This window comes from Hemicordylus capensis, chromosome 1, assembly GCF_027244095.1.
Source record: "Hemicordylus capensis ecotype Gifberg chromosome 1, rHemCap1.1.pri, whole genome shotgun sequence".
Classification (NCBI taxonomy): Eukaryota; Metazoa; Chordata; class Lepidosauria; order Squamata; family Cordylidae; genus Hemicordylus; species Hemicordylus capensis.
The window spans coordinates 111494319-111510339 of NC_069657.1; the positions used below are offsets into that span (position 1 = coordinate 111494319).

The 16021-nt window shown below is 39.9% G+C and overlaps 1 protein-coding gene across 4 annotated transcripts in view; it reads right to left on the bottom strand.

Annotated features, from left to right (window-relative positions):
- The window catches only part of CSTF3 (cleavage stimulation factor subunit 3), a 114475-nt gene that overhangs the window by 26011 nt on the left and 72443 nt on the right, over positions 1-16021 (bottom strand). For all 4 annotated transcript variants that reach the window (XM_053267953.1, XM_053267943.1, XM_053267963.1 and 1 more), the window contains 2 exons: positions 2067-2099; positions 171-268 (listed from right to left, as the gene is read on the bottom strand). In XM_053267953.1, coding sequence (XP_053123928.1) covers positions 171-268; positions 2067-2099 — 131 coding nt within the window. The remainder of the gene's footprint in view (positions 1-170; positions 269-2066; positions 2100-16021) is intronic.

The window sequence follows — 16021 nt, forward strand, 5'->3', positions numbered from 1 at the left end:
CATCAACTGGAATGAGCCGAGAGGCATAGATGCTAGAGTGACGTGGTTACCTAATCCTGCTTTTAAACAGGAAGCCTAGTCTCTGGATCAGAGTTCCTGTTTCAGTCCTTTCAATGAAAAAGGAAGTGGATTACTATCAAAAGAGCTTAAAGTAAACCATATTTACTTACTTATAACTGGGTAGCTTCCCTTTGGTTTCTCGCACATATGAAAGGTAGCACTTCCACAGGTCTATGTGTAAAACTTTCATAAGGCACCGCTGAAACAGCTATTGACATTGAGGGGAAAGAATCAGGTGCTTATGAGTAGGTATTAGCAGACACTCACACCTTTGGAACTTGAACAAACAAGAAGCAATAGTCACTCATTCATTCATTCATTCGAATTCTATACCGCCCTTCCAAAAATGGCTCAGGGTGGTTTACACAGAGAAATAATACATAAATAAGATGGATCCCTGTCCCCAGAGGCCTCACATTCTAAAAGGAAACATAAGATAGACACCAGCAATAGTCACTGGAAGTACTGTGCTGGGGAGTGGATAGGGCCAGTTACTCTCCCCCTGCTAAATAAAGAGAATCACCATGTTAAAAGGTGCCTCTTTGCCAAGTTAGCAGGGGTTAACACCCTGCTAACATTCCTCTTTGCATTCCTTTTAAGAGAGACAGGCACGAGAATCTTTGCCCAAGGTCTGAAGGTGCAGCGAGAACTGTAAAACGTAGTTGTTTCAGAGGAAAGTTTAATGAAAGTCAGTATTAGGTTTTGCATTCCCTGCATGCATCCTCTCCTTGTCATGGATGTGCCTCTCATTCTAGTACAACACCTTCAGGCCTTGTTCCCAAAAGTACATCCCTTAAAAGGAACTCTGCTAGGAAAGGCTACCCCAATACAATGTCTAGATGGCACACAGGGATTTTGGTCTCTTTGGCCAATTTTAAATTGTTTTACATATCATGTTAAGGCTCATTATCTTAATGTTGAGAGGGGGCACAGGAGAAAAGACAGACAACTGGAAACAACTCTGGCTTCCTACATCCTGCTCCTGAATACATATGATTCTGATACCAATGCCTATATATTAGCATTGCATGTTAAAATGCCTATATACTAACATAATATAAAATAATGGGGTATAGTGGAGCTCACTCGAGTGATTTTCTTTTCTTTTAGGAAATAAAATGCAGAGCTTGTGCATCATACATTGCACATTAGTACGGTAACTGAAAAACAACTGCCTGAGCTGTTTTCCCAGATAAATACTGTGCTCCAATCTCTTCTTGCTTATAGTATACAGACTCCTAGAAGGAATTATGAAGCACGTGTCTCCTGCTTAGCTCCCCTGCCTTGCCATTTTTACTGGTCTGTCATATCATCTGATAGGCAGATTCTTGCACTGCATTGGTGACTGATGGCAGAAAATAACGCCTTCTCCACTTCACTCTTGACTGCCCTCCTCTCCAAGACTGTTGTAAGGACTTGTAGACTGTTGTAAGACAGAAGCCTAGTAGAGACGTCATGGCAGCCTCTGTACAAGTCTGTGGGAATGCAACCTGGCAGCACTCACAAAGAGGCAGTTTGTGAGGTGCCTCTACATGGGGGATGGATGTTAACGCAGCTGCTGTGACTAATATTCCATTTATCAAGGCAACCACACCAAAAGCCCCCACATGGAGGCACAGTTCTCACAGACTGAACTTCTACTCCGCATACAATGTCTTGTGTTTCAAGCCTGGCAGCAGTCCCACACACTCCTAAGGCACTCATGTGAGGACCTGCATTATGTCAGAACCAGGCCACAGTGCCCAAACCTCCCCAAATAGTAAATGGGGCAAAGAGGTAAATGGGGCATTTCTGCTCACCCTTTCCCCAAACTTCCTATCTGTCTATCAAAACAATCAACATAGGAGCATTTCGTACATAATATTCACAGACTGCAAATGCTAGGAGGATCACTTATATACTTACAACTACCACCCCCACAACACTTAACAGAGATAATTATATTTTCTACCCACTTATCCGTTTTCCAAATTTAGTTAAACTTTAGGTCATTCTATAATACTCACCTTTTCTACTTTGTCATAATTTTTTGCTTTTATCTGTAAAACACAAAAACAGATAGTTAGGTCACACCAATGATGGATGGAAGATATTCTTGCTTATGTGAAGTATATTTGGCACAATATAATTTAATATTTTACTGCAAATCTTTGGCAAGCTTATCTGAAGGGGGCGGTGGGGGGAGGTGAATGTTCTCATGGAAGTAATTGGAAGATGGAAACTGCAATGCGCTCTTTGTGGGGCTGCCTTTGTAGTCCGGAAACTACAGTTGGTCCAGAATGTGGCGGACAGGATGGTCTCTGGGTTATCTAAGAGAGACCATATTATTCTTGTGTTGAAAGAACTATACTGGCTGCTGATAATTTTCCAGGAAAAATACAAGGTGCTTGTTATTACCTATAAAGCCCTAAACAGCTTAGGCCCTGGGTATTTAAGAGAACATCTTCTTCTGAGCCCCGCTGCCTGTTAAGATCATCTGGATAGGTTCATTTACAGTTGCTACCAACTCGCCTGGCGGCTGCTTGGGAATAGGATTTCTCCGTTGCTGCTCCTGGACTTTAGAATACGCTCCCTGTTGAAATAAGAGCCTCCCCATCTCTGGCAACTTTTAAAAAGGCACTGAAGACACATTTATTCACCTAGGCTTTTAATTAGATTCATGGTTTTAAATTTTTAATGTTGGTTTTAAATGATTTTAATGTTTAAATGATTTTAATTGTGTAATTGATTTAGTTTTGATGTTAATTGTTAATTGATTTTGTTTTTATTTTGATGTAAACTACCCTGAGCCATTTGTTGAAGGGTGGCATATAAATCAAATAAATAAATAATTTATATACGGAAACCCCTATATTTATGAACACAGGAAGCTGCCATATGGTCCATCTAGCTCAGTATTGTCTACATAGACTGGCAGCGGCTTCTCCAAGGTTACAGGCAGGAGTCTCTCTGAACCCCATCTTGGAGCTGCCAGGGAGGGAACTTGGAACGCTATAGTAATAATCCATACACACTTCACTGTGACAATAAATAGAGTGGTGTCTGCCCAAGCAGTGTCTTGGGTCACAGTGCCTAGCCTCCATAGTGTAGGTGTAACTGTCAGGAGAACCAGAAGTGCAGTAGTAATCCTCTGTGCAGTATGCGTTGCTGAACGGTTTGGAGTATGGAAAGCATAGTAATCCTTGTCAGGGCAGTCCTTGTGAGAAAGTGTACAAACTCTCTAGAATTGCCTTGAAGAGGCTTTGTTGTCTCTCTCCCTGTAGAAAGACATGAGTCTGACTCCATCCCCAAATTTCAGGGCCATCTGCACTGGAGGGAGGGAAGCTCCAGAAGAATCAGAGTGTTTCCTGAGCGGGTGGTCGCCCTTAGCTGGTCCCAAGGAAGACAGAACAGAGTAGCTCACAGTGGCAGTGGTTAATGGAGTCGTGGGCTGAGTCGGTGGCTGTGACGGAGGGCCAGCAAAGGCTTTGAAGGCTGACTCCTGAGCCTGGGCCTGAAGTGGTTGTGACAATGCTTAAAAGAGGCAGCTCTGTCAGCCATAAACCACCCCCAGAGGGAGGGGGTATTCCCTCTGAAGAGGAAGCACATATAAAATAAACACGCAAATGGTTAAAAGTCAGAAGAAAAATGTAAATGGCAAGGGGCAGAGGGAATAAACCCAAGAAATAAAATGAAGGGGAGACTATCTATCTATCTTTACACACACACACACACACACACACACGCACGCACGCACGCCACGACCACTTCAGGCCCAGACTCAGGAGTCTTAGCCTTCAAAGCCTTCGCTGGCTCTCTGTCACAGCCGCCTACTCAGCCCACAACTCCATCAACCACCACCACTGTGGGATATATATGCATGTGTGTGTGAAGGAAGGGAGATGTTGACTTCTAGGCAGATGAAAGACTGAGGAGGTTGAGGTGAGCCATGTGGTAAAAGGCAGAAGGGGTGGGGCCTACAAGGAATGAGAGAACTTGGAAGAGTTCCAGGTCCTGCCTTCACTGAAGCCCAGTTGTGTGAAGGACACTCAGAAGAACGCTGTTTCCTTTTATGAAGTAAACAAAACATGGGATTTGTAAAGCAAGCAAACAGAAGTCAGAGCAGGCTTCCCCCTCTCTTGTTACAAATAATCAAGACTGTGGGAGTGGAACTTCCTGAGAAGTGAGAGCAGCTTTGAGTGCTACTTTGCCTCCCAAGCTGCACTTCCTGTTCTGCAACCTCACATCTGAAATGATGACTCTGCAAGATCTTGATGAAGAAAGCCTGCATATCTCCAAAGCATGTATTTCATATGTGAAGTTGTTCAATACAAAGAACTAGGAGCTTGCACAGTCTTTTCTGAGCAAGATGATGAAGTTTAAAGGCATTCTGTGTTCCTATTTTAATCTTTATGTCTGTCTCTCTTTATAGAGCCAACATGGGATGTACAAAGTCTTCACTGAGCTTTTCCAGACAATGAGCAATCCTATGCATGTTTACTTTCAGGTAACTGTGCATAGGACTGTAGCCTAAAACACATATTGTTCCCCTTTAACACTAAGCTTGTACTGCCTCCACCACCAGTAGGTCTATATACCAATCAAATATAAATTGTAAACCGCCCTGAGCCATATTGGAAGGGCGGTATATCAATCAATCAATCAAATAAATAAAGGGAATAGGTAAATTTTGCTGTAGGATGCAGCATAGCATAATCCTATGCTATTACATTCTTTAAAGGGGGAGATGAGTACTGCAGCCCTGGAAGAGCAAGAGCCCATCCTTCACAGATGGGTGATGTAATAACTTTCAAGAAATGGATGATGTCACTACTTGGTAAGGGGTTAATAGGCTAGGTGAATGGCTCCCTACCTAAGTGGTACAGCAGTGGAGTACTTGTCCCCTAAAATTTAATATTTTAAAATAGTTCATAAAATGGCATGAGCAGCAGGGGGAGCAGGCTGCCCCCCTTTATCACCAAGGTTGTACCAGCATTATCTGATTGATGTCCATAGCACTCACAAAGCCACATGCCACAAAGGAGTTTAATCATGCTGGCTGAGGAAAGAATCGTATTCTCCCAGAAACCAAACACAGTGGTTTGACAGCTAGGAAAATACACATTCCCACCCACAAATATTGCCTGCATATTTATTATACTATAAATATATAATATTTATACTGCAAAGGCCAACAGAATATAGGTACAATACATCTTTCCCTGCCACATTTTCATGCTCAACTTGGAACGCACCATCTGCATATTTTTATACAGAGAGGGTTAGAAGAAATCTTTAGATTTTCATTGTTCTCTTCCTATTCAACTTTCATTCATTGTTGAAGAGAGGATGTATTAAAATACTTCAGTAGTACTCAAGAACATGTCAGAAATAAACAAATGCAAGGTAGCAGAAATTATAAATGCCTTAAAGCACAGCATAAAAGCTATCACTCGGTTCTATCACTAGGTTCTAGCTAACATCCTTACTAACAAAGTGCCAGTGTTCTGTGCTGGCGATGCAGAGAAGTTCCAGACTAATGTAGGACCAACACGTGGGGGTGGGATTTCAACTGTCTCCCCTTCCCCCAGAAGTCCTCTTTCACCCCCAAAATATGCTCTGAGTTGCATGACTCTCATGGACATATTTTTTGTGTGATGCATAGGGTTTCCGGGGGAAGTGTAGGTAATAAAAAATTAACCATTCCTATTCAAGTGCTGGTATTGAGTCATTTGATCCTGTTCAGCTCTGGTGTATCTCACGGAGTACTGGGGCTTCATAATTTGGATGTTGATCCATGCGTGCATTTTTAACATGGTGAAGCGAGATAAAGACATTGGCCCTATGATTTTACTTGTTATAACACATGCATATGAGTTGACCCAAATAACAGTTAAAGACAGATGTGGACCCAGTGTTCCCTCTAATTTTTTTCATCTGTGCACAGAATGAGTTTTGTTCTTATTCACAGCATCAAGGCACACCTGCATTCAGAATGGGGCCTTCTTGATTCAACCTGAGTGGGATCTAAAATTATCTGAGTCGACATCATGAGCACACCTTGGGGGAACACTACTGGGCACTCTGACTAAATTTATTCAAACAAGTCCCATTGGAATTAAAAGGACAAGTTAGGATTGCCTAACTTGTCCTTTTAACTTCAATGGGACTTCAGAGAAATTTAGTCAGGGTGTCAGCCACAGTTCACCAGGATATTCTATTTTGGAAGGCCCACTGAAATGAATAGTAGCTGTTCAGGAACATAGTAAGGCACTGTTTCAATGGAGTTTGTGTAGGAAAAGACAGTGGTAGACTGTATCCTTCATGCCTAACTGTCTTTATAAGTGTGTTTGGTTGTACAGTGCAGGTCTCTCCACATACCCAATTATGTATCCAAACCTACAGTTGATGGTTTCTCAATTTTTATTTGACATGATTTTCTTTGGATGCTGTGTTCTGTAACTTTTAAATTGGGTTTTATTGTATTATTTTTATTGTTTTGCTATGGTCTGATAACTAAATGCAAATAGAACTATCTGATCATGGTTCAAATTGAGCAGTGGTCAGTACAGGGACATTTCTTGCCAACATTACTGTACTAATATTTAATTAAACGAAAGTGCCATTGAATGTTTGGAGTCTTTGTGATAAGATTAATCAGCTTTTATCACTTTAGATATGGGTATTTTCCTACTTCCATTTTCTCTTAGCTGGTTTTCAACAAGCTGGATAATTCAACTTGGAAAAAATACATAACATGACACGTTGGTTAGAATCTTAACATTGCATATGTGCAGGGTTTTATTTTGTTTTTTAAAAGGGACATATGCAGCAGCTGCATTCCCACTTGTGAAGTGCAGACACTTGTGCACAAAGAGGGAGTGATTTTAGCTGATCTCCTCTTCCCCAGAAATGCTCTATGCAGTGCACAAATATGTCACTAAGGGTCATGCTGCCATCAGGGACCTATTTGTGCATTGCACAGAGCACAGAGCACTTCTGGAGGAAGGTGAGATCAGCTAAAATGCCTCCACACGCATGTCCATGCTGAGAGCTTTCATTCAAGACTATTAATAATTGGCTTCAGCAGTTTGTTATGTGTTAAGTAACATTTGATGCTAGTTTTGCCAAGAACGGCTTTTTAAAAAGTAGTGAGGTCTGTTGCTTTTTAGCTATAGGCCAGGATCCAAGGGCACACATGCAATTGTTTGCTAATGCACTGTGTAGGGTTTTTCTAGGGCTCCCTTCCCACTACAGACCCTCATGCCCCCTCCCCCAGCTGCTCCTGAAAGTCAGAAAACCCTCCAGCACAGTAGTCTTTGTAAAACAAGGGACTGCAACCAGAAATTAAAAGTCATCAAACTTATTCTCACTCAAAGCACATGATAGTACTTTCCACCTGTACACTGAGCTCTTTGGATCCCAGTCATATCAGTAGCATGAAAAGGAACAAGCAAACACCATGCCATTCCATCCTTTCAACTTATTTTTCAACTTCGACACCAACCTTTTTTTTTTTTTTTGCTTTTTACATTTCTTTTCTATTCCCTTTTCTATTTAATTCATGGAAAATCCATTCCTCTGGTAACTTAAATTATTCTGCTAGTGTCTTGTCAAAGCTTTTAATAGTCAAAACATTTTGTGCCTATTCTTTCTCCTTCTCCCATTTTTCTTCTGTACTTTCTCCAGATTTATCCTTATAAAGGAGAACCTCATTATTTGCAGGGGTTCTGTTTCCTACCTACTATAGTGAGTAACGGAACCACGAGGCATTATTCCTATGGGAAATGGGGGGTTAGGTTCCAGGATGTAGGAAAAGTGCTTAAAGAGCACAAAACTTTCCAAAAAACCTAAAGATGGGAAACCTAAATTTTGTATTGAACCAAGCTCCGCGGGGTGAGCATGTGCCCAGAATGTGTCCTGGAATACCGCCAGAGCCATGAAATCCGCCCCCCCCATTGCGAAAAATAACAGAAACATGAGAGCCACCCCACCAGGAAACAAGAAGAAATGAGCCACAAAATGGCATCAGTGGACAAAATGGTGTCCGGAAGTGACCTCTGCAGTCAATTCCAGCCTTCTAGGAACCGCAGATAAGTGGGTTTTAACAGAAAACGGGTGTCAATTAGACACCCCATGGATACACAGAACTGCGAATCGCGGTTTGGCAAATAACAAGGTTCTCCTGTATTTCCATATTTACTACAAAATCTCTTATATATTCTTGCTTAGTACTATTTTACATCAAATCATATACAATCTAGATTTCCATTACATTGAACACAAGTAACAGGGATTGGACAACTTAACTACACTAATGAACTAACTGGGGTAGTAGGTACCAACTGCGGGGATGAATACTCATTGTGATTTTTGTCACGGTCTACACCCCTAGAGATGGAAAATAGGTGCTAGCATTGCAATACACTCAGCGCTTTCAGTGTGTTATCATGGCTTTTATTGTTCTGACCACTGGGCCTGCAGTGGCCAAATGTGCAATGGTCTTTTAAAAGCTTTCAAAGGTTTTAAAAACACTAAACTACTATAGCATTTGATTGATGTTTGAATGGAAATGAAAATTAGCAGGAATGTCCTCTAAAGATTACTTTATGGAGAGAGTACAACAATTTGTTCTTTGTTTTTCTAATCCTTACCCCTAACCCTTTCCTCTGTGCAAAAAGACTGCAATTTTTACCCTGTGTGGATAGTATGATAAAGAAAGGGTGATAACATACAGAAAGCTGTAAGTGTAACAAAGCAATTACCTATTTTCCATCCCTAGAGAAGTAGATGTTGCCAAAAACACTAACAGCATTCATCCTGAGATGGAACCAATGGCCAAAATTTGTGGGCCTAGCTCTTGGGGTATAAAGCTAATTGAGGAAAGTTAATCCTAATTTTTTTTTAAAAAAGAATTAAAATGTGCACACAGATGCACATACTTGATTCTAAATTACACTACATTCAGTTAATAAAGAAAATTCAGGTGCGTACCTAACACTATACCTGAAAGTTTTCAAAATTGATTGCACTTGCCAAAAAATTTGCCGAAGATTGCACATGCCCCCAAAATTACTAAATATTCAGTTTGTAAAAGGTTTTCCAATTAAATTCAAAGCTTAATTGCACTTATCCCTTATACACTATGCCCAAATAATAGGTTTTCCAAATAAAATTATATTTTCATAAGCAACTGGGGGAATATGGAGCGGGGGGGGGGAGGATGGGGGAAATCTAATGGCTGGTGTCCAGACTAGCATGCATGGGGAGGGGTGATTTTCAACTAGCTCCCCTTCCCTCTGAAGCCTACCATGCCACCTGAAAATATGTCCCGGAGGATTGTACAGCCCTCAAGGACATATTTTCAAGAGACAGAATGGGCTTCAGAGGGAAGGGGAGCTAGTCAAAAATCCCCCCTCATGTAACAGTGCAGGGTTAGTCTGGATGTCAACCACTGTTGCACCAGCAAACTCCTAGCTCTAGATATTAGCCTGTGATATATAAACAAACAGAACTGAAAAATCAAGTACAGCAAGATAAAACAGATATTGGAAAATAAGGCTTATTGGGATAAACTGTATTTTGAGGTAGGAAAGATAAAGGATCATTTGGAATAGGGGTTCCCAGCCTTGGGTCCTCTTTTTGATTTTCAGCCATTGCAGCTAGAAATGATGGGAGTTGAGTCCAAAAACATCTGGGGATGTTTTGAATAAGTATAGAATCTGTGTCAGTGTTATAACCTTTAACTCAGGGGTATCCTTCAGGCAATAAGGAATACAGGAAGGGTCTCTTATCTGGACACTCTCTGCAATTATTTGGAACTGGACACTGAATTGGCCTTTAGATAGGCCTTTATGCTGTAAACTGTCTAGAGACTTCAGTAGTGGGTGGTATACAAATTTATTAAATAAATAATAAATAATGATAGGCAGTAAAATTAGAAACACCATTTAAGGTTGGTCTTAAGACAACTAAAACATTAGACAAATCTAGACACGTGTTGGTAACCTTTATTAGCTTGAGAATTAAGGATGCAATTTCCCAAAGATGTTGGAGAGGGGAAAAGTTTAAGTAGTAATTTTTTGGGGGAAAAATTGCACCCAGAACCTCTGAACTAGTAGTGAGAATTTGGTTTCTTAACACAGAAGCCAAAGTTAAGAAAGTAGGAAATATAACTGAATGTAATTAGAAAGTCGGAATAGGTGGTAGTAAGACTTTCTCGGAAGCTGAAAGATAAAAATAAAGGCAAAGATCTTAGAGGCAGCATCTTTGGAGGGATATGTAGTTAAACATAATCTAATAAAACGGATCACAAGATGCAAATAAAGGGAAAAACTACTCTTTGTTGCTGAAAAAGTACACGCATACGTGTGTGTGTGTGTGTGTGTGTGTGTGTAGGAAATACATATTAAACAATGGGGACAAATGATTATTGAGGACCTTGAAGACTGGAGAGGTTTATGAATTACTGTATGTAACCTACATAAAAAGAATGGAGCAGCAATTTTTCTCAGAAAACATAATATTCTGAAGGTTAAAGGCAGTTTTAAAGATACAAGAAAGGTAGCTTTATAATGGTCAGGTGAATCTCTGCAAGTCAGGAAATAATACTGGTGAGTGTTTATGGCCCTTAATGTTAATCAGAAAAACATGTTTTCATATATTTATACAACAGGTGGAACATTTTGCAGCAGGGTACACAATTCTGGGGGGAAATTTAATGGAATTGAAAAGGGGTATTAGACAATCCACAAAAGCGTATAGGATTGTTAAATTAATGCCATTTAAATTTTTTTTTTTAGAACGCAACTTGGTAGATACATATTTTTATAATCCTAGATCCAAGATTACACATTCTATTGATATCCACACAAATACTATTCAAGGATTGATTTTTGTTGTTGCTGTTTCTCCTTCGATAACTAAAACTATGGCTGTTGGAATAGAAATTATCTGTCTGGACGACCATGCCTTGGTTTTGCAGAGGTGAAGAGCTAATTGAGCTCCACCCAAGCTAATTAAGCAAGAGGCACTTTTAAAATGGTGATTCTCTTATATTTAGCAGGGTGAGTACAACTGTCCCTATCCAGCCCCAGCACAGCCTCCCTCCAGTGGATGTTCCGGGTGTCTACCTTGAACTTCTTTTTAGATTGTTAGCCCTTTTGGGACAGGGAACAATCTTATTTATTGTTCTATGTAAATCATTCTGAGAACTGTTGAAAAGCGGTAAATAAATATTTCTAGTAATAGTAAGACGACAAAAAGGAATGAAACACTGGAAGCTGAATACCTTTATGCTTCAAAAGAAAGAGTAGTAATATAGTCAATAACTGTAGCTTTGAAAGACTGTTTTTGATTTAATACAGATGAACTTAAGCAAGGAACAGTTTGGGATGTTGGAAAAACAGTAACTAGATTTTTTTTTTTTAAAGTGTTGAAACATGGAAAAAAAACTCAAAGGAAAAGGAGCAGCTGGTTATATATTACTAATATATACCCAGAATGTTGGGGGCAATATGCTAATATATACCCAGAACGTTGGGGGCAATATGCTAAATCATTGTAAACCGCTTAGAGAGCTCCGGCTATAGAGCGGTATATAAATGTAAGTGCTATTGCTATTGCTAATATCTTAGTAATATATTAGAATGGGAAACAGCATAAAATGCTCAAGATATGAATGCATTTGAAAAACTGAAAATCTGAAAAAACAATTAACTAAAGCAAGTCTTTCATCTAACTAATTAATACAATAATGCATGTCAAACTTTTTTTAGTTTGGGAACAAATTGGGAAAACTTCTAGCAAGACTAATTGCAACAGAACAAAAAAGACAGTAATTTCAGATAAGATATAAAGGCAAAAATGCTAGTTCAACACAAGACACTGCAAATCAATTTATTTATAAATATCTTTATACTTCTGATAAATAATCAGAATCAAACATTTTACATTTTCTCTTTTACCTTAATATTGCCAATTTTTTTTGGTGCAATGCTCAACCTTTTGCAAACCCTTGGCACTTTAGGTGAGATTAAAACTATTATTTGAGAGTTTAAGAATAACAAAACACCTGGGTTGAATGGAATCCCTGTCAAATAACTTTTAAATATTGTTATGTATTGCTGGATGTATTAGCTGACATGCAGATTAATAAACCACTTGTGCAATAAACAGAGTCATGATAGTGTAAGACAGCATAGCTGCATGAAGGCATAGGGATGCTTGGAATTACACTCTTGTACGCTTGTGCAAAGCCATCCTGCACATGCCACAGGTTGCACACCCTGTAGTACTAGTGCAAACAAGTTTGTGCTAGTACAATTCTAGCCTGCAATGCAAGTGCCAAGCAACAGATTTGTGTGACCTGTTTGCACAAGTGCTTTATTAGTTGGATATCAGCCATTATATTTTACAAGAAAAGACTTTATGGGAGCCTATAATATGCCAAAGTCCTGGAAGGAAACTAGTGTAATTGCAACCCCTAAGGATGGCAAGGATGTGACAAACCCAGATTTATATCATCCCATAGCTCTAAAGAGCCAAGATTTCAAAATATCGATAACTGTTTTGGTTAAAAGAATGAATAAAGCTAAATCACACTTTACTGATGAAGATCAAACATGGCAGAAAGGTGTCCTCTAATATCAATGTTTGGTTAATACAACTGAGAAATGTAAACAAACAAAGCAGATGCTATACTTTTTTTTTAGATATCCAAAAAGCTTTTGGCTGGAAAAAATTGTACCTGGTTTCAATACTAATGCTGAAGGGTTTAATTTATAGTAGGTGGAAGCTTTGTTCATGGATAAAATTAATGTAACAGTCTTCAAAAGCACGGATTTTAAAAAAATGATATACTTCAGATATATACAAATTTAAAAGGAGATACTAAACAGGGTTATCCTCTTTCCCCTCTATTTTCCACATTGATGATGAAACCCTTAGGTATAAATATAATTAACACTGAAATCAATGCCATTGTAGCAGGCAAACAAGAATTAAAAGATCAGTATGTAAGCTGATAAGGCAGCACTTGTTATAAATGATTTGCAGTTATTTCCAACATTATCTAATGTATTATTACAATGTAGGAGTATTCCTGGTTATAAGAGAAATTATACCAAATCTAATCTGTATGATCAACTTGCAAATAATCAGCTTGGATGAGGAAATTATGGACTCCAGTGAGGATGCAAAAAAAGGGACAACCAAAGTCCCACGGTGCTGTGAAATTGTTTATTGAAGCCCAATGCGTATCAGTCGAAGCCTTCTTCAGGAGCGAAATATTTTCCAATGAAATCCTGTCATTAAAAAACAACTTCTCCAAAAACAGGTAAAATCATTCTCAGACAAGCCAAGACTCCTTGAGTAGATGTACTTCTAACTTCCTCCCATGAGAATGCTTTTACCTGTTTTTGGAGAAGTTGGTTTATGACAGGATTTCATTGGAAAATATTTTGCCCCTGAAGAAGATTTTGGCTGATACGTGTTGGGCTTCAATAAACAATTTCACAGCACTGTGGGACTTTGGTCACCCCTTTTTTGGATCTTGACTGGGTGCTTCTCGTTTTTCTTCATTTCTTGTTGCACTTTGGGTCCCCAGTGTGGCAACAGATGCACAAACAGAGCAAGGAGGGAAATATGCCTCAAGATAGACATAAATAGAATTACATTCTGAGTACTGAAAGAACTTGCAGATATGATCCAAGAACTGCTGGCTGGCATTATGGGCACCACTCCGTAAACAGTAGGGGCTTGTCATGGCTACTGTGGAACTTCAAAGGCAGTCCCAACAGTGTTGTGATGGGGCTTTTGCAGAATGCCTTCAAACTGTTTCCAGTTTGTTCCAGCAGCACAGCATCTTTTCCATTGTTTCCAATGGAAAGAAGTGCTGCATCACTGCACAATGTGGATGCACACTGCACCACAAAACCCTTATTCCTACTCTGTCGGCAGCGACATTGTCAGCAGCTGTGATGTGTCCTGACTGTCGATGATGCCATGTCAGTCACTGTCTAATCTTTGAGAACTCCTGGAGAACAGGTAAGGTACTGGGAGATGGGAGACGAGCAAATGTCCCTATCTTCAAAAACAGGACAAAGGAGGAGCATGGAAACTAAAGACCAGGCATTCTGATGTTGATACTTGGCAAAATCCTAAAACAATTAAGCAATCAGTCAGTGATCCCTTAGAAAAGAATGTGATTAGTAGCAGCCAGCGTGGATTTGTCAAGGACAAATGCCAGACTAATCTCATCTTTAATTTTTTTTTAAGAGCTAGATTTATTAGTTTTGTAGGTCATGCTAATGCTTTGGACATAGTGTATCTTGATTTCAACAAAGCATTTGATGGAAGTCTCCCACAATATTCTTGTTAGTAAAATGTGGGCTAGATTATACAGGAGGGCGTTGATATCCACGGATTAGTTATCCGCAGATTCGTGTATCCGCAGTCGGGTAAAAGAGACCCAACCTCGGTAAACGTGGAGAAATAATGGAGAAAAAGATGTTGACCTTACATATCTGTGGGTCAGGGGTATCTGGAAATGACCATGGAGGTTATTTCCAGCCACCATTTTGTGTTTTGGAGCCTCAAAATGTCCTCGTTTAAAGAAAAAACTGATGATTTTTGGCTGGTTTGGGGGCATTCTGAGGCATAGTGTGACTCAGGGGGTGCAGCAAAGCACAGTAGGAAGCTTCCCGCTGCATTTCCCACCAAAATATGGCTGATTTTTGGTAATTTTCTGTTATTTTCCCAACAACTAGGAACCTAACTCCTGCAATCCCATAGCCCCCAATGACTTGATAGTCACATTTCTGTATCCGCAGTTCCAGCCGGGAACAGAAACCTCATGAATATCAAGGTCCTCCTGTATTACCAGTAGGTGGATTGACACCTGGTTGTACAACACACCCAGCAAATATGTTTTAACAGCTACACCTCATCCTGGAAGAATCAATTGGAGTGCTACAGGGCTCAGTCCTGGGTCCTATGCTGTTCAACATTTTCATAAATAACATGGAGCAGATGCTTATGAAATCTGCAGATAACATGAAGCTGGGAGAGCTTTGCTAATACCTTAGAAGACAGAATCAAGATTCAGTCTGAACTGGACAGGCTCAAACACTGGACCAAAATCAACAAGATGAAGTTCAACAGAAACAAATATAAAGTCCTGCATTTGAGTAAGAAAAATCAAATTCATTAGTAGAGGATGGGAAGACCTGACTTGACAATAGTACATGTGAAAGGAAACTAGATGTCCTAGTGGAGGAGCTGAACAAAAACCAGCAGCACAATGCAGCTCCAAAAAAGCTAATGACATCTTAAGCAGCATTAACAGAAACATAATTCATGAGAAGTAATTGTTCCACTCTGTTCTGCACTGGCTAGAACTCACTAGGAATACTGCGTTCAGTTCTGGGTCCAGCATTTTAAAAGGATATTAATAAACTGGAACATACACAGAGAACAACAAAGATGATGAAGGATTTGGAAACCAAGTTCTATGAGGGATTGTTGAAGGAGCTGTGTAAGTTTAGCTTGGAGAAGATAAGATTAAGAGAAGATATAATAGTCATCCTCAAATATCTGAAGGGCTTCCACGAAGAAGGTGGAGGAGTGGATTTGTTCTCTGTTGCTCCTGAGGGCAGGAGTAGAACCAATGGATTAAAAATACAAGGAAGCAGAGTTAGACATTAGGAAGAATTTCCTAACTCTAAGAGCTGTTCAGCAGTGGAATAAATCTGCCTCATGAAATGGTAGGTGGATCTTCACTGGAGATGTTCAGACAGAGGCCGGGCAGGCATCTGTCCATGCTGCAGCAGTTTCCTGCACTGAGCAAGGGGTTGGACTAGAAGATCTCCAAGGTCCCTTCCAACTCTAATTCTATCATTCTACGTGCAGCGGGGAAATGACTTGACTAGCAAGCCAGAGGTTGCCAGTTCAAATCCGCACTGATATGTTTCCCATACTATGG